This window comes from Centruroides vittatus, unplaced genomic scaffold (genome assembly GCF_030686945.1).
Source record: "Centruroides vittatus isolate TY-2023 unplaced genomic scaffold, ASM3068694v2 contig_1457, whole genome shotgun sequence".
Classification (NCBI taxonomy): Eukaryota; Metazoa; Arthropoda; class Arachnida; order Scorpiones; family Buthidae; genus Centruroides; species Centruroides vittatus.
Genome location: NW_027120906.1, coordinates 172,602 through 192,818, shown reverse-complemented (window position 1 = coordinate 192,818; position 20,217 = coordinate 172,602). Strand labels below are relative to the sequence as shown.

General features: G+C 28.5%; 1 protein-coding gene across 4 annotated transcripts in view; it reads left to right on the top strand.

The window, feature by feature from the left end:
* LOC136968390 (transcriptional activator Myb-like) overlaps nucleotides 1–20,217 on the top strand; it is an 81,768-nt gene that overhangs the window by 22,259 nt on the left and 39,292 nt on the right. For all 4 annotated transcript variants that reach the window (XM_067262405.1, XM_067262406.1, XM_067262407.1 and 1 more), the window contains exons 5-14: nucleotides 719–847; nucleotides 3,848–3,980; nucleotides 7,785–7,860; nucleotides 7,942–8,080; nucleotides 8,156–8,292; nucleotides 8,381–8,505; nucleotides 8,587–9,015; nucleotides 9,096–9,205; nucleotides 12,909–13,026; nucleotides 13,126–13,311. In XM_067262405.1, the coding sequence (XP_067118506.1) occupies nucleotides 719–847; nucleotides 3,848–3,980; nucleotides 7,785–7,860; nucleotides 7,942–8,080; nucleotides 8,156–8,292; nucleotides 8,381–8,505; nucleotides 8,587–9,015; nucleotides 9,096–9,205; nucleotides 12,909–13,026; nucleotides 13,126–13,311 (1,582 nt within the window). The remainder of the gene's footprint in view (nucleotides 1–718; nucleotides 848–3,847; nucleotides 3,981–7,784; nucleotides 7,861–7,941; nucleotides 8,081–8,155; nucleotides 8,293–8,380; nucleotides 8,506–8,586; nucleotides 9,016–9,095; nucleotides 9,206–12,908; nucleotides 13,027–13,125; nucleotides 13,312–20,217) is intronic.

Genomic DNA, 20,217 nt, shown 5'->3' with positions numbered 1-20,217 from the left:
AGAACATTTACTAGGATGATGTGAACCACAGAATATTTTATAATCATGCATTCTTTTACTGATGTTTCCAGATTATAGAAATTTTAAAAATCAGATGTATCTGATATACTAATTCAACAGAAATCAGGAATTTCTACGGTAATCTACCATTAACTGCTAATCATCGCAGATGATGTCAGCATGTTGACTTTTCTTGGAACTTGTAGCTACAGTTGAGCGTTGCCTCAATCGTAGCTGTGGTTTCGATGACTATGCATGTATCTAATTTATCATTCTTTCACAGAAGTGTACAAAACCAAATGACTTTTGTATTTTATTATATATTTATATCAGATTACTTTTTATAAATTGAAGTTGTTAATTATGACCTCGCTTGAGAAAAATTTGTTTTGTTATTTTTTATTAATTTATTAAATTAAACAGATAATAATCAATTGATTTTTTATTAAGAAAGAAATTCATTTGTTAGTCAGTATCTACAGTAGAAAAATACTTTCAGTAATAAATAAATACTTTTATTATTTTTTAAAAACACTTAAATAATTGTAAAAATGTATAAACACCAACACTATTATAATTGAAAATGATAAAACATCAAATATAAATGTAATAAAAGTTAGAGTAAGATATTTGAAATGCTGTATTTTTTACTGATTTTAATAATAACTTTATCTAATTAAAATTTAGTTTGTTTAATTATTAATTAAAAATATTTCAGATGGCATAATCATCTAAATCCTTCAATCAAAAAAACTGCATGGACACAAGAAGAGGAGTCCATAATCTGTCAAGCTCACAAACAATGGGGAAATCAGTGGGCTAAAATTTCTAAATTATTGCAAGGAAGGTAAGGATTTGGACACTTAACTTTTTTCTTTTATACATGTATTAGTTTGATTAAAATAATTAGAAAATTTACTCAAGTATATGATAAATTTTTACCTAATAATTTAGGTCTGTAGTCTTGAATTAAACTGACTGACTGCAATTATGAAAACTTCAAATTTAACATTTCTGTTTTAATTGCTTTGATTTATTTTTATATTACACAATATATTTGACAGTTGGATAGCAAATAAAGGAGTTAGCCTTCTGCTCTATGGGGACCTGAGATTGAATCTGGACAAGCAATCCCAGGAATTTTTCATGTATGGTCTGTCCTGTATATGTTAGACTTGTTCTTCACTACCCAGGACCCCTATTGTAGACCTGGCTGAATCCACAATGGGCATGGAAAAAAGGCCCCCTTTGTATCCACAAGATGGAAAACTTAAAAATGGATAAAGCGATGTAATTTGAATTTAAAACATAAGCATTAAATTGTACACATGATAGAACTTATGTCTTTATTTGAAAATTTAATTTTGCGTATCTGTACAGATAATTAATGAAGTTCACATAATTTGTATAATGACTAGAAATTTTAAATTTTAAATAAATTTTCTGATATTTTTATATACTTAACAGTAGCTTTGAATGGATTTTAAGTCCACAGCACCTAATTCAGATGCAAACTGTAAGGCTTTGACTTGTATGATTAACCTTGATACAGGAACATTCTTACTTCTTCTGACTCTGTAGAACCATTTTATGACAACTTTTGTCATCGAGAGCCCTATTCTCACTTTGCAACTGTTGGATTTTCTACTTATTGTCATCACAAGGCCAATGACTTAGTAGCTTATTTTATTTCTTGCCAATTTCCACAGCTTGAATTTTCACATTCTTGGACACTTGCTGATTTTTCTCATTCCATGTTTCTTCTTTGTGATATTCAATAATTTCGTGTTTTTGTTTAATATCAGCAAGTTGTAAATTGATGCAAATTAAAATTTGATAAAAACCAAACTGTACCTTAATATAGTAGAGAACAAAGATGAACTAACATTTTTGTTCTCTACTGGATTAAGCTGTTGTCTGACATTTTTATTATTTAAATAAACAACAACTAACCCGTTATATATAAAGACCAACAACTGCCGAATCATCGGGCTAGCAAATGGCTATAGTAATATTAATCATTTTTAAGTTAATTTGGTACTAGAGTTAGGCGTTAAGCGCCATCCCTTGCTAAATTTAATAATTAGAATTTTAATTAAATAATTTAAATAAATTTAGGCCTAACTGGAAGAAATTTATTTAAATTATTTAATTAAATTTCTAATTATTAAATTTAGCAAGAGATGGTGCCTAACGCCTAACTCTAGTACCAAATTAACTTAAAAATGATTAATATTACTATAGCCATTTGCTAGCCCGATGATTTGGCAGTTGTTGGTCTTTATTTTTATTATTAATAACATTCAGTATTCAAAGTGTGGTTTACATTAAACTTTGGTTTTGATAAATTGACATACGTTGGCTCTGTTATAAGACATTGGCATCATTCAGTTTGTTAATTGATAGAGTATTATGGCAATGTCTTATACTCGTGAACACTATTGTGAAATGATTATTCTTTATAAGGAAACAAGAAGAAATGCACAAGTATGATGTACAGTAAATTCTATGAATGGTTTTCAGCAGTACCAAGGCCTATATATACATATATATGGCCTGGTATATATGATAATTCTGAAAGTAATGCATTGCTTGATGCTAACTGATAGTACAGTCAGGAGTCATGATCCAGGTTGTCCTTGTCTTCGCAATGTTGAAATATGGACATACTTCCATAAACATTTACATACAAGCATATGTGAGCAGTGAGACAAAGTGGATTATAACACACACAAATATACCAACTTTGTCACCTTGATATGCACCCATTCATCTACTATCTGCAACTGGTACAACATGCAGGTGATGATGCACAACAATTAAATTGGTGCAACTTGATGTTAAATTTATACCAGAATGAACCATAACTGCTTGATGATATTTCCCAAATTGGAGTATTTAACTGACATAAATTGTTATTGGGCACAGTGCACTATGCTGCGTGTAAAATATATAATTCTGGGTGTGATTTTACACTAAATATCTGGAGTGAACAGGTTTTTGGTCCTACATTCATTGTCAGCACCTGGACTAATGATATCTTAATATCCTATATATGACAGTGGACAAATGGCTGGACAATTTGCCATTGGAGCAACTGCAGCATATTTGGTACCAGTGTGATGCATGTCAGTATGTTCCTGGGCAGATGTGAGTCAGATTCATCAAGGAGTTTGACAACTGATGTATAGGATAACAAGATCATGTTTCATGACTTCACTCCACTAAATTTTTTTCTTGGGTTCATTAAGCATCAGTGTACCCAGCAAACCTTGTATGATGTTGATGAGTTAGGGATATGAATGTAAGAGGCATGCATGACAGTGACTCCAGATACATGTTACTCATAGTGTCATTCTCAACTTTCTACACTTATCTAATGCTGCTGAATATGCTTGTTTTGAACATTGTACTATAGCAAAATAAAGCTAACAATTTTCATATTAATTTATGCAATATTAGTTTTTATTTTTTGTAGTCAGAGATTCTTTTCATGTTATACTAAATCTTAAAATGATTTCATCCATTGTTCTCATGCTTGAGAGAGAGATGGAAAAATTTATGTATTACTGTGAAACTAATGCAATGTTGGGAAGATCTCTTTTGCACCTGGATAAATGTTAAAGTGAACACATTATGTTTGAATTTTCTTTTTTCTTTTTAATAAGCTTGTAAAGGCTTAATTATTCTGTTGTATTTAATGATATATTTATTAAATTACATAAATAATTTAATTTTAATTGTTAACAATATTTTTTGTATTAATTTTGAATAAATCAAGCCATACTTTTTGTAATTTTTGTAAAATGTAATTAATTAATCATAATTATAAAAATATATTTTATAGAACAGATAATGCAATTAAAAATCACTGGAATTCAACGTTAAAAAAGAGGTTAGAAAATGAAGTGGAGGAGTATACAAAAAGAAGAAAAAGTTCTCAGTGCCCATCTATTATTACTTCCGAAAGTAATAAAATGGTAAATATTTTATTATATTCTAAAAATCAATCTTACTGTAAATCATAGGATGATTATGAATAAAATTTACTATAATATTAGCAAAATTACATTGTCAACTTTACTATTATCAGTGCTTATTTTTTAATAATGTTACTATTATTAATTTTATTGTGATACTATATAATAATTACATTAAGAAGCCTATTTTTTCTTTTAAGATTAAAAAAGTAAAAATTTAAGATGACAAAATAATTTTCCACTTTTTGTTTGCTACAAAACAGTAAATATATATTTACAGTATATCTGTCTATACTTATTAATATGTACAGCACACATTCCAAATTCAAATGTTGTCTAGGACAAAATAAGGAACAAGGGAAAATATTTAAAGGGAGTTTTTGAATATGTTCTATGCACCGAGGATGCATGGTACAAATATGGGCAACAACTGAGAGTTGGATAGTTCCAAAGTTTGATCTGAGAAGTGAAATATAGTGCAACTAGTGTGTTTTGTGACTATAGTTTCTTAGTGAAAATACAGTGTGTTTAAAAGTGTCTTAAAGATAAATCCGCTGCATTTTGTTTACTTAGAACCCTGCCTGCTCTTAATAGTATTAATTGACATTATTTTGATGTGAAGTTATGTCACTTTTGTGTAGATTTGTATAAATATGGAAAAGAAACAAACAAAAGATATATAGAGAGTGCAGAACATTTAAAGAGCAGTGGGGATATCAACATTTCGTGATTGAGTCAGGTAATAAGGCAATGTGTATAATTTGCAATGAAACAATATCAGTCCTCAAAGAATACAATATAAAGTGTCATTATGAGACTAAACATTCTCAAAATTACTCCAAATTTACAGAAGCCTACAGTTAGAAAAATATGAATCTTTGAAACACAGGTTGAAATCTCAGCAATTGTTGTTTAAGAAAGTAAATGCTGAACAAGAAGCAGCAAGAAACTAGTTTTCGCATGGCTCATTCAATAGCAAAACATGGGAAACCATTTACTGATGGCAAATTAATTAAGGATTGCATGATTGCAACAGCAGAAGAAATGTGTCCAGAAAAAGCTAATTTATTTAAAAACATCAGTTTGTCAGCAAACACTGTGGCTTGAAGAGTAGATGATATTGCAGAAAATATATTAAGTCAATTGTCTGTCAAAAATTGACATTTTATGAAGTGTATGAAGAGATTCTTGATGTTCATAGCATTCACAGCACGACCACTGGAGAAGATATTTTTAAAGGAGTTAAAAATGCTGTTCAGAAAAACAATCTTCAATGGAAAACCTTGAAGTGTATCATTACTGATGGTGAAATTTCAATGGGTTGAACTTTATAGCATTCATTACATCAAGTGCTTTAAAAACTTTTTTACCTATCAGTGTTGTATCATTGCTGTTAAATGTAGTGTTTGAATTTTCTATATAAAATAGCATCTATACACTTTAAAAGTGAATATAGTTGCCTTACAGTCCTTAATTCTAACTTATCATTAAGTGTCTACTTGGACCCAACTTATTATTAGGATCTTATACTGGTGCTTTGGATATTGATACAAAGATGAGATCTGAATCAGAAAAAACAAAATTTCTTTATTGTATCTCTATTGTACAGGTAGACATTTATTGAATATACTTTAAAAGTGAGTTATTATTATTATTATACAATAATGGTTGTTGTGTGTATATATATATATAGAATTATACATAATTAGAAAATTATTTCATGCAGCTTTTAATGGGAATGATAGAACTGTGTTTTTTGCTGAAGAATTTCTTTAAAGTTGGATTAAAATCTGAAACACCAATTATAAGCATGATTGCAAATGATCATCCGATAAATTTGCCCTGTACTTTGATTTCAGTATATATATATATATATATATATTGTGTGTGTGTGTGTAGAGGAATACACATTAAAAGATGTCATATATGGCCAATCAGAATCAGTTTCATCTATCATACATGATCTATATTCTGCCAAACATACAAGTCTAACATCATACTCCAGCAAACTGGAAGTTCTACCATTATTTCTCTCTCACTTCAAAGATTTAAAGTGCTTACAACAAAATATGTTGTAAGTACTTTAGTTATATTTTGAGCGTAATGTTTTTCATAATCTGCATATATTTTTATTTTCAGAGTAGTTATATATTTATGAAATATTTTTCTAATTAGTTTTGTGTTCATAGTTGTTTTAGCAGAAAATGATTTTTTTTCCAGGAAATAATAATGGTGGCGTATCCAGTTTCATTACAATATGATTCTATTGTGTCTTATAAAATTTACTTTCTTAATTTTTTTAAGTAAAACTTTTACATTCCATAATTTTTCATATCTCGAAATCTTGTACATAGCCAATCAAGGCAATTATTTTTAAATTATTCTTTATTTTATAAACATAGGGCTGTCTGTAAATTACATAACAGACATGGATGGGTGTGCAGATAATTGTTATGCCATATTACAAAAACATAGGAATGTTTACAAAAACATTTTATAATGCTAGGATCTGAACCCTTGCATAATGGAATGGTTCATATTTTGTTTCCAAAGAGTTGCATAGCAAATCATGCTGTTTATGTCACTACTTTGTATATAATCAATAAAATGTAAAATTTGGTACTTTATGCTATATATTCCTCAGTATGATTAAGGGGATTGATAAAGTATATACATTATGGGGTTGGGTATGCGTGGCATTGTAGGTTGGAATGGTAATTGAAAAGTATAAAAATAATGTTGCATAATTTATGGACAATTTTATATACTGTTTTCTAAAATTCTTATAATTACTTAACTGTAACCAAAACAATACACATTGATACATAAACCTTCAATTTCCTTTCATGTATCATTAACATATACAGACTATATCATCTATATTTTAATGGTATGATTGCACAACACATTTGCTAATATATATATATATATATAAATGAGGATGTGTGTTTGTTTGCTATGCAGGCCTAGGCCATTCAACCAATTGCTAGTTACAATATTTTATATTTTTTTGTCCATAAATAAAGTGCTAATAAACTGTATAATTTGTCTATTGTTTATGAAACAATTTAACAGTTATTAAAAGTTTTGTACTTCAGAAATTAAATGTTATATTAGATATTAGAATGTAACATATAATAAATGACACTTATGTATGAAATAAATAAATACAGGGTCTTTCAAAAACAATTCTTACCATTTTAAATTACTGTAATTATGTTAATTATCATCTGAGAATGTTGTAATGTACATCAAAACACTGGAAAACTGTTTAAGTTTACATTTGCCCATTAGAATTCCTCAGTGTGTGAATCTTCTGACACATGGCACACATCCAACCAATACTCAAATTCTGTATGCTCACTACAGCACATGTACAGTCACTCCTCTCACAGCAGTCACAAAAAGTCAAAAATCACTCAGATTTGAACTTTGTGAACTGCAGAACACAAAACACCTTCTCTGTTGCAGAGTCACCATTTTTTGTTCATGGTGCATCCTGGAAGCAGTAGACAAAAACACATTTGAATGCAGATGTGAGATGAAACTTGAGCAGTTATTATTGATTGGTATACATTGCATACATTTCAAGTAATAATTTAGAACGGTAAAATTCTTTTTGAAAGACCCTGTGTTTGTTTATTTTAAACTGTTCAGTTTATTATAAGCTTTTTTCCATTAATTGCTACAGCATAAAAGATAAAACAGAAAGAATTTTTAAATTATGAAGCCTTGAAATTATTATTAAATTAAAATATGTATTATTTTAAATAGTTTTAATAACAAATTTATATATTTTTCTAGGATTTCTTAAAACATGATGAGCATTTAAAACAAGAAACACAATCAATGAAGTCAGACTGTAGATATAAAAACAATGGTATAAAACTTAAGATTAATTTAAAATAAATTTTTAAAAGTAAATTTTGAAAGCATCATATTTTATGTTTAATATTTTCAGACCTTTATCATTTGACATCACCTTCAATTTCAACATCTGTAGATTATTGGCAACAAAATTCATTTGTAGAAAATCATCATGGTACCTTAAATGTTGAGACTGATTCTGTTGATCTGAATTTTATGCTTTCACCATTCAAGTAAGTGAAATATACTTCTGATATTAATTTCCAAAAATATTCTTCATAAATCTATAATTTACTAAACTTTTTTAGAGATGTAAAATCTGAAGATGATATTGCTAGGTCTAATTTGGAAACCCTTGCTTTTGTTAGTAGCTTAAGTGATTTTCCTTCTAATCCTGTTACTCCTGAAACAAAATTCACAAGCATTCAGAAAAAGCAAGCAGTTGGTGAGTGCTATCTTTAATTAATACATTTGTGAAACTTGATAAGAATGAATGATAATATTTAAACACCTAATAAATATATTTGAATTAGAATATGATGTAATTCGTCATCCTCAAAATTTATATAAAATTGAAGATTCGATATCACCTCATTCTTCATGTTTGTTACCTAAACAAAGAACTCCTTCGATTCTTCGACGCAGTAAAAAGAAAAGGGTATTTAATTTTTCTGGTACAAAATTTGATTATTTTAAATATTATATTTTTATTTGATTAAACTCTTGATTTTTCTCTCAGACTCTAGAAAGTTTAGAAACAAGTTCTAATTTTAACGAAGCCGAACATCTTCAATTTCCCAACAGTTCTAGAGCATCGTTGAATTTTAATCAAATAATTGAAAATAAATCAACAGAAAGTAAAACAGATGAAATACATATGATTCCGTTTAATTATCAAGCAATGCCAAATAATACATCTGTTTCTAAAGATACTGAACTTCCTCATTTTCAGTCATTTCTTGTTTCAACATCTCATTTTGTTACAGAATCTGGTCAAATGATAGTTTCTAATAGTAGTTTACCTATCACTAATACAACCTCAGTCTTCACAAATTTAATTTCAACTCCTTCATTGTCAAGTGATCTACCTCGTCCTCCTCCTCTACCATTTATTTCACCTTCTGGAAAGGAGACACCCTTTAAAGATATGCCTTTTTCACCTTCTCAGGTAATGGTGTTTTAATTATTTATAACAATAATTGATACTATGAAATAATAATTTCAAATTTTTAAATTTTTAATTCCTAGTTTTTAAACAGTCCTTTAATGGCATGTTCTACATCTACTCCCATTTCACCTTCAACTAAATCTGGTCCTTTACATGATTTTAATCCTGTAACTTCAGATTCATTAGGAAGGTAATATTTATAATTACAATACAAAGTTTTTTTGAATTTTAATTTAATCTGATTATTAAATATATAAGTTTGTGTATGTTGTTATAAAGAATTATAATAAGTGAATATCACAGTTAGTATAATACTGTATATTTCAAATAACTTCAGTATATAGTATAAAGTAATGCATTTCATTACTAATTATAAAACTTGATTCATTTTATGATGTCGATTACACTTTACGACAAAGTAAAAACAATTTTTTTATTGGATCGAAATATTGTTTTTATATTTAAAAAATAATTAAGGATGGTATGATTAATTGGAAAAGTATAATCATGGAAACGACAACAACGGGTACAATAAATACCCTATCCATCCTCCACAGTTGCCTTATTTTTTGGGTGAATGGAGTGTACTTGTTGATTTTTTAAGCGTGAGCCTTTTTCATCTTATGAGTGTTTGAAACAAAGACCTATATTATATAAGTGATCTTACTGTATTTGTCAATGAGAGTGATGTCAGGTCTATTGTGATGAATTGTTTTATCTGTCATTATGGCACTGTCATAGTATATATTGTGTGTCATTTTCTAACACTGCCTGTGGAGTATATTTGTAGTATCATACTTGGGTGTTTAATAAGCTATGTTGTGTGCAAGCTCTTGGTGTATTATATTTGCTACTTGATTATATCAATGTAAATAGTCTGTTTGTGCTAAGAGCTTGCAAGCAGAGTTGTGTTGTGTTGTTTCTAGAAGAATATGGTATTTTCTGCAATAGTCATTTGTGGGTAATGTAGCCATGTTTTTTGTAAATTTTAGTATTTATGACCTGATCTTGAATGGCAATCATAAATCTCTCTGTCTCTCCAAACAGGCAGTCCCTAGTCAGCCAGTAGTTTTATGCAATTTTGTCAACATAGTTCTGAGCTCTGTCATAGGCATGCCTGCCATGAAGTGTCTTTTGGGCCCATAACTGCTTAGTGCTGTCTATGTTGTTTGTGTTTTGAGCTATGTCCAAGAGCTCAGAGTGCAAATTTAAAGGTGTGTGGTTATTGTCTGCCATAGTTATAGCTTTATGTAATTTTGATGTTTCTTGTTTTTTGTGGAAAAACTTCCTTGGTGTCAGAATTTGTAGTAGATATTAACCATTAGTCAGACCACAGCCATTTTCTTTACAGGGAAGAGTTAGTCTTTCTATGGATGATTTTAAGTAATGTTGTTTATGCTTAGTAAGTGTTGTTGTTGTTTTCCTTTGGAGTTACTCAAGATCTGTGAATTTACAGTGTATTATTATTATTATTATTATTATTATTATTTATATACAAGGTGATTCAAAAGTTGTTAACCTTATGAAATATTGTCTACTTATGATTGTATTAGTGAAAGCAAAGCCAAAAGCAGTATTTATGATATATGTATCCCTCATACAACATGTTTTTGCACTAACACAGAAAATTGAGGATAACCCCATACAGTAACTCAGTTAATGGTTTTGCTCTAACATGGTTTGAGAATTTGGGAAATTTCTGTACAAAATTTCACAACTTTTAAGTGAAAACTCCATTATTCGATGTTTTTATTCTTCAAGTAAGTAAGCATGCATGTTGTCTCAAATTTGCCCATGGAATTTAGAATATTGAAATTTTCAATTTGTTTTGTGCCTTTTGTCAGGTTTACTTTAATGAAAACTGAGAAGGAAGGCTAGGAGAAGATAAGAAACTTTTTTTCCAATTTTTTTCTCCCTTCTAGTTTTTCTATCAACCAGGTATTTGTGACATTGCTTTCAGACATTAGCATTTAAGACTGTCATCATGTTTTGGTTTTATGGTTATTTAGTAAAGTTCATTTAAATATTTTTAAGTAAGTGTTGCTGAATTTTTTTAAACCATAAGTAAGTAATCATTTGTAAAAGTGATGAACAAGATACAGTGGTATCTTGATAACTGTTCCCAACTCAAAAAATTTGTTATTTGAACATAAATTCTGGAGAAAAATTGCTCTATACTCGACTGAACAAATGAGGTCCTCCTAAAAAATATTTTCAATTAATAATATAGTTTTATTTTATTATCCATAAAAGTTTTTATGATAAAAATAAGAAGAATGAAGATCTTGGTCAGAAATAGCAGCATTAACAAAAAATCGGAGACGATGACGATACTTTAAAAAGAAAACATCTGCATTTAACTAAAATTAATTTATAATGTGTAATTCAATACTTTTAATTGTGATTTTTAGTTAATTATTGATTGCTTTAATAAACATATTTCTCTTAGTAACGAAAAAGAATAGTATATTTTTTAACTTTTAGAGTCTAACCCCATGTTTTCTATTAGTCCTTTGATTCATATAGCATGGATTTGCATAACGCAGCACTTTTACAGAATGTAATTACTGTGTTATACGAGGGATATCTGTACTTCAGTTAATATTTTACAATATATATATGTATGATCATATTAATCACTTAAAATGTTCTCCAATAACAGTGCAAGCTAGAACTATTCATGTTTGTAGGTGTTTTTCTCAGCATTGCATAATATAAATAATTTTATCTTCAGTGTTAGCTTTAAGTTCTAAAATTTTGTGTGGCCTTTTGTTATAATGTGTCTTTTGAGATGACCCAAGAGAAAAAAATTGACTGAAGACAAGTTTGTGATCTAGATTGATGAGTGCGGAAATGTTTTTAAGAAATTCTTTATTTCACAAGAAGTGTGTCATGTATCAGTCATCACTATGATAACTTTTGAATCACTTCTGTGCTTTTCAAATTTATTTTATTACCCAAAAAGAGGTGATGCCTCAAGTCAAGAAAATAAAAATACTTTTCAACAATTTTGTTATCAAATTTTTTGCTAAAAATTTGTTGAAAGAAAAAATTGTCAAATTGCAATGCAGAATAGTTGCTGTTTATTAATTTGATGTCATTAGCGAAAGCTACAACAAATGGAGAATGAATTATAGAACTGAAAAGCATTAAGGACACTTTTAGTAAGGAAAATCAATGAAAATGCAGTCATTAATTTTAATTTGAGTTCTCTGAACTAAAAAATAATTATTTAACCAAAAAATAATATTGAAATATCAAAATGAGATAAGTTATTAATAATAAGTTTCATAGATACTGAATCAAAAGCTTTGGACAAATCATAATAAACTGTTAAAGAAGTTTTTGTCTTAAAGTAATTTATGCAATTCTGCAGTTCAGGTAGATTAGAAATACTAGAATTTTGTCATAGACCAAGATTCAGTTGTAAGAAGGTTATTGCTACAGAGAAATTAATAAATTTGTATATACATTGCTCATAGATATTTATCATTTCTGCTGATTATGTGATATAACTATAAGAATCGTTCAAATGCTTGGGAATAGCTATTATAAAAGATGAAAGCCATGATTAGACATAACCAAATTTTAGAATCCAAGAAAAAAGTCAAGAATATAGAGCAGTAATGATAAGCTTAATGTTAGCATAAAAAATGGATAGACAATCTCAGTATAGAATTAAGTTCAAGACTAATTAAACAGATTGGAGCTTGCTTCAGTATTGCAGGTAAAAAATTGATCAGCCCAGAATAAATATGATAACTTTTGTTTTCAAACACATTATTAGTTCTAAAATATTGAGAATAATCCAAGAAGTTTTAATAGAAACTATTTTTTTAATAGATTTTATTAATATTTAACAACATTAAATTCTCTACATATATTTTTAATAGCATGATTCTAACGCCTAAGTACAGGAAGTATGTTTCTGAAGTTGTTCCTCGAACACCAACACCATTCAAAGACGCGTTAGCCGAAATGGAATTAAAAGTTGGACCATTGAAACATGTGGTATTTTATTTTTTGTAGTCAATAATACAATAATAAAATATTATTGATTTACATTGAAATTTGCTTTTTATTTTAAACCTTATTTTTCCTTATTTTTAGCTTCAGACACCTACAACTCATTTTGACGATATCGACGAAATTATCGAACAAGACAGCAATCAAAGTATAGAAAAAACTTCATATAATCCTGATATTTTATCCGTCAATTATTCTACTGATTACTGCAATGTATCCAGTATTGAGAATGGATTTATATCAACAGATAAACGCAGATCAAATAAAGAGGTAACAATTTTTAATTCTTTATGCTAATGTAAAGATTTTATTATGATTGATTTTATTAAATGCAATTTATTAAGTATTAATGTAGCAAAATAATTAAAACTACGATTTGTTTTACAAGAAATAAAGATAAATCTTTTTTTTTTTATGTTTTTAACTTTATAAACACTAAATTTATAATTGTTGCCAAGTTTTTTAGCAAAATTTTGATTGTTTTTGTATTTATTATTTTGGAATAAAAGAATTATTTGAAAAAAATAAAATATTTGTTAGGTTTGTTTAGTTGCTGTGTGTGTCGTCATTATAAATTCTGATGATTTATATCAGTTTTTGTATATTGGATAATATAAGAAAAACTCTTAAAGCATCAATTAGCTGAATTAGAATGAGAAATAAATTAAATGTAATAAACTTTTCAGAGATAATTAATAGTAAGATAAAGAATATTTTAATGATATTTGCAGTTGTGTGATTCAATTTTCATAATGAATAAAAGAAATAAAAATAATTCAAAATGGCATTTTATTATTACTTTAATTCAAATCTACAAAATGATTTTCATTTGCAAATATAGTTAGCTGCAAAAAGTTGTTCTCTTTGTAGGAAATAATGTCTTTAAATATTGGTTGCTTACATCATTACATCACAAAATTATTTCCTATGCAATAGTAACCATATTAGTGTAATATTAATATATATATAGATGTCAAAATAGATGTTGTATAGAAATTACTAGTGTTGAAACGGCGGTTGTCGTAGAAATTATACAAATTGGACACAGCTCAAAATCAAGGAAGAACATACAGAGAGAAGATACAAGTTAGCCGAGGAGGGGCGAATGCCCGAAACGCAATTTGTGCCTTTGCGTTCTAACTGAATAAAGATGAATAACCTGCTAAGTGTTTGAAAGAAAGTCACTTCATTGTGTCAGCATAAAACAACATAAATCACAACATGGTATCAAAGATATATATAGAAAGAGATATGATGATGTAAGTAGTTCATTATAAACAATTGATAATAACTTATAGGCACTAAACTAACCACTGCTTCTTACATAGTGATTAGTGCCTATTCAAATATAATATTCAACAGAAAGTTACAGCAATAAGTATATATTGTTATTTTTTCAAAAAGATATATTGTAAAGATAGTTTGCTAAAATGATGAAATGAAACAGAGTAATTAATGTCATTTAACTTTATTGAAGTTTATACAAGAGATAGTTTATGGTTACAAAATTTTTATTTCATTTCATTCCAGATCCTAAGTTTTAAAATAGAGCTTGAGATTTAAAATTTGGTTGATTTTAAAACCCCAGACAATAAAAATGATTAGAAGATTGAAAAAAAAACACCTATTATTACGTGTTAAAATTTGTTAATTTTAAAAAATTATTGAATTATTCAATTAGATTATTATTGGTATATTTTGCAATTTAATAGACAAACTTGAAGGAAATTTTATCTTTAAACATTTATAATTAAATATATGAAATATAATATCAACTTAATAGTAATTAGATGCCGTGATGCTTTAATTATGTAATTTATTGCAGATAGTTAATGAAAAATGACCCTACTGTATAGTATCGTGCAATAAGGTCACTCTTTCATGATCTCTTTCATTAGCTATCTCTTTTTCACTATTATCATCTCTTAGCAAAAAGTAGATCAATAGAATTTTGTCAGAAGGATAAGCAAATCATGTCTAGTAAAGATTTATTTGTGAGCAGAAAACATAGCAACTGCTATAAAATTCAATCTCTAGTCATAATACTTAAAGAAATAATAACAGATACAAGCAATTATTTATTGTGACATTGTTCCAATGCTGGGCTGCAATTTTTCATCACAATGTTCTTGGTTTTAGTAGTGTCTTGCTCCTGTACATCATACTTTTCCTGTTAATAATAGTCCTATTGGTCATCTATCTAACTCCGTTCTGGAGAAAATATTTCAATTTGAAATAATGCGACTTCCAGTTTAAATATAGTTAATCAGGGCTTGCTACCTTAAGCTTTCCATATCTGGTCTCAACTTTATTTTCAAGATTAAGAATGGACAAACAACAGATGCCAGTGGAAATTTATAGGCCGAAAGTTTTGTAAGCTAAATAAATTTTTTATAAGTTGGAGAGCAGTTATACAAATTATTTCCTTTAATGGTATTGGAAGACAAGTAATAGTGAAAAGTAAAAACTCTTGGTAACTTGAATAAGATCTCCAAAGGGTTTAAAAATATCTATAATAATGTATGAACATTTTAATAAAATATATTTTGTATCTCCTAATTTGGAAATTATTATAGTATGAAATAGTTTAGTGTAGAAGAGTCTTTAAATGGTATATGATTGTGATTAATGAATTGGATTCATAACAAATTGATGTTTATCTGAATGAATATATATAATATTAATATATAAAACACATAATATATCACTTACTTTTAAGAAGAAAGAACATGACTAATTTTTTTTTTTAAAGTATTAGAATTTAAAAAATAGTATTAATTATGAACTGTTTAGCACGATATGCAAGGATTTTAACTAAAAATTTCATCATTTTACAAATTTATCATATATAATGTAATTGAATAAATTATTGTATAGAATGTTCAATGTTATTGTCCAACTAAAGGAGTTGAGAATTGACTATAGAGATAAAAGAATAATATACCAACTATACAAAGACTGAGTAGCATTAATAGTGAAAGATACAGAAAAGTAAGAATTTCGAAATGAGTCTGATAGGGTTGTGAACTATCACTATTTTATTCAACATTTACATAGAAACAGTGAAGGATTATAAGGAAAATAACCATAAACATAAATGGATAAAAATAAAGATAAAGAAAAATAAAATAGATGAACAGATGGCATTGCTTTGCTTGCAATCTGTGTACAAGAGCTAAAGGAGGCATTGAGAGACCTTAATGATGCAGTAAAGGCCAATTGAAACCTGAAAATAAATCATAGGAAACCAAAAGTAATGATTGTTCAAAAGGAATTGAAAGATGTGTTAAAATAACATTGGAGAGGAAAGAATTAAACATTGCGGAGATCTTCTATTACCTAAGAAGCCTCGTAACATCTGTTGGGAAGTGTGGAAAAGATATGACATTGAGAATTGCACAGGAAAAGAAGGGTTCTATAGAATAAAAGGAGTGTTAACATTGCAGAACATCTCTGTGGATTGAAGAAAAAATTCATCAAAAGTTATATTTGGGAAGTGACCTTATATGGCTCAAAAACATGGACATTTAAATTCAGCGGCCCATCTTTCTACTGTTCTAATCGAAGGTGAAGAGTCCTTATACACTTTTAACAATTGTTCATGAATTCGTTTGGTGCTACACCTTCCAAAAATAAGAATTTTATCACTGCACGATATTCAATTTTTTCTATTGTAAAAAAATACATTGACATGGACATTGAGAAAAAAGAAGAGGACAATACTACAGGTCTTTGAAATGTGGTATTAGAGGAGAATGCTGAAGTAGCATGAACTGAAAAATTGTTCAATGAACAGATTTTAGAAAGAGCAGGAGAAACCAGAAGCATGTGAATAACAGTATAAATAAATGAAGGAAGAGCACATAGGACATCTATTAAGCATTCAGAATGGATGATGGTGTTATTTTAGGAATTGATGGAAATAAAAGAGGACTAAGAATAGAGTAATGGCTATATTGGAAGGAAAACTTGATGCTGCTCACTAATTCTTGGGTTGACGAGAGAAATATAAGAGTTCTGATATAAATGCTATTTTCTTTTATGTAATTTCAACTGAGTTTGAAACTTTGAACCTATGTAAATAATATTATCTTAAAATTAATCTTTAAATTTATTTGAATTTCTCTGTTTTCTTAATTTATTAGTTTTTATATGATAATTTTATAGAAATTTAATGCACTTATAATTTTTACAATATATTTTACCTGTTTACATATGAAAATACATAATTTAGCAAATTAATTTTCTCAACAAATATATATAGGATGTTTTTAAAGGTCTTGCCAAACTTCAGCTATGGATCCTAAAAATTAAAAAGTTTCATATGTAAAAAAATTACTTATGAAATTGTTATAATTTCAGAACTAATTTTAAGTAAAACTTTTTATCAAATATAAATTAATAGCAAAGTTATAGTTTTGTTTTCACAGGACATTTTAAGAGTTCTTTAATGTGATGAACTGTTATTCTAACTCAGAAATGACACATTCATTTTATGTATGACTGAGCTAATGGGAACACTTATCAAGTGCAATAACTGTACAGAGAACTATTGAAACTGCCGTGACCTGGAAAGGAAATATTTTCAGACATCTGTTTAACAGGTTGTTCAATAAGTTTTGTTGTTCGATAAGAAAAACGTAATTTTATGGTTTGAAATGCATTTTATTATTCAATATAATCTCCCTGAACTTCAATACACTTGTTCCAGTGATCTTCTAATTTATGGATTCCATCCCTGAAGTGAGAATCCAGAAGACTGTTGAAATATGCTTCCACGGCTGCTATAAGCTTTTCGTTCAATGAAAATCATTTCTCACGCATTAATTTTTTGAAATGTGAGAACAGCCAGAAGTCAGAGGGAGCTAAATTTGGCAAATAGGGTGGATGTTGCAACAATTCGTGCTTTAATTCACTGATTTTTGCAATGGTTTTTTGAGCTGTGTGAGATGGTGTGTTGTCTTGATGAAAAATGATTTTTTTTTCTTCTGTAAACCAGATCTGTTCTCATGAATTTTTACATCCAGCTGGTCCAAAAGGTTACAATAATAATCTGAGTTTGTTTTACCAGTTCGGAGGTAATCCACGAACAAAATTCCTTTTGCATTCCAAAAAACTGATGCTAACACCTTCTTGGCTGATTTCTGGACCCTAACTCGCTTCGGAGCCAATGTACCGGGTTCACACCACTCCTTAGCCTCTTGTTTTGATTCAGGATCATGGTGGTAGACCCAAGTCTCATCCATAGTGATGAAACAATGCACAAAATCCTTTTCATCCTTTCTAAAACGCTCCAAATGTTGCCGAGAAAGTCACATTTGAATGTGTTTTTGTTTCATTGTTAGTGAATGCAGCACCCATTGTGCACACAACTTTCTGTAACCCAAAACTTCAGCCAAAATATTGCTCACACTGCCTAATGAGATCCCTAGGGCTTCTAAATTTCTCTTGGTTAATCGACGATTTTCCAAAACCATATGCTGTATTTTTGCTACGATTTCTGGTGTTGATGCACTTTTTGGACGTCCTTCACGTGGATCGTCTTCAAGACTTGTACGACAACATTTAAATTCAGCGGCCCATCTTTCTACTGTTCTAATCGAAGGTGAAGAGTCCTTATACACTTTTAACAATTGTTCATGAATTCGTTTGGTGCTACACCTTCCAAAAATAAGAATTTTATCACTGCACGATATTCAATTTTTTCTATTGTAAAAAAATACATTGACATGTCAACTTTGAACAGCTGTAAATATACCAATGAGTTGACAGATCTACATGAAATTTCACACGTGTTCATAAAAAAGTCGTACTATTTTTTTAGAGAAATAAAGCGACAAACCTAATAGCGCCATCTCTTATCGAAGGACAAAACTTATTGAACAACCTAGTATGTGGAAGTTTTCATTTTTATGACCCTAGAACATGATGTTAATGTCTGGCAAGTCCTTTCAAAAACATTTTGAATAATTGTACATTCAGTTTTTAATATAATTTAAAATTTTTATATTTTTTATTATATAACTGTATACTTTTAATTTATATATTATGTTTTTACAACTCTTATTCTTTGCAATATAATTTTTTCATTAAATTTATATGTAGCACTAGTCTTTGTATTCTCATTATATTATAGCATATAAATCTTATTAATTTTGGAAGATAAAAATTTAAAAGAAGTTTGAGATTTAACTTTTTGCTAATGGAACATAGTTAATACATATATGAATTTGTACATATAATACACACAAAAATTCCACTATTTAGACTAGCATCATAGGTTTTTCTCATTTTACTATTAACACGGGAGTCCATATAACTCGTCATTTTCGATCACTCTCCAGCTTCTCGGTCCACATTAAGTCAAGTTTGCAGAACTCTACTGAACTACTGTCAATAGAAAATTTCTAATGCTTTGCATAGTTAAGATGATTGATAATTTTCATCAAATAATAATTTAAGTTTTAAGCATTAACAATAATATGCTTTGATTGACCAGTTTTTGTTGAAGAAAGACACATTGAATTGTTAGTGCAGATATCTCTTTTATAATGTTTTATCTTTTGATTTATTTTTTCATTTATTAATTGTATATACTTTGTTTAAATTAGTAGTACAGTAGAACCTTGCTTGACGAGCATAATTTGTTCTGGACCTTACTCATTAAGCAAAACAATTTTTCTCGTAGAAATTAATGTAAAATATGATAACGTGTTCCATGCCAAAAAAAATACTCAAATACCGTATTTACTCGCATATAAGACGAGGTTTTTATTCATTTTTCATTGCTTCAAAAACCTAGGTCGTCCTATATGTGTGAGCAAAGGATCCTTTGCCTTTTTGCAATAATTTTTGTGAACTGTGTATAGTTCGTGCTGCCATTATAGCAGAGTACTATCAAGGTCAAAGTGAATGTCGCTTTTAAAGAGATAATCCAAAAATAGCTGGTCACTTAATCACTTAGCAATGATTATAAATGTAGTTATTTCATATTTGTTAAATTGGTATTTTTAATGAATATTTGTACATTCTGAATCATTAAAAATAAACTTTTTCTTGTCACATGCATTATAATCTTTTGGTACATGGGTATCAGGTGCATGGAAAAGCAATCTTCAAAAGCTGATAGCAATCATTCGGGAAATAACTGCATTTTAAATTGACTCGACAGATCAG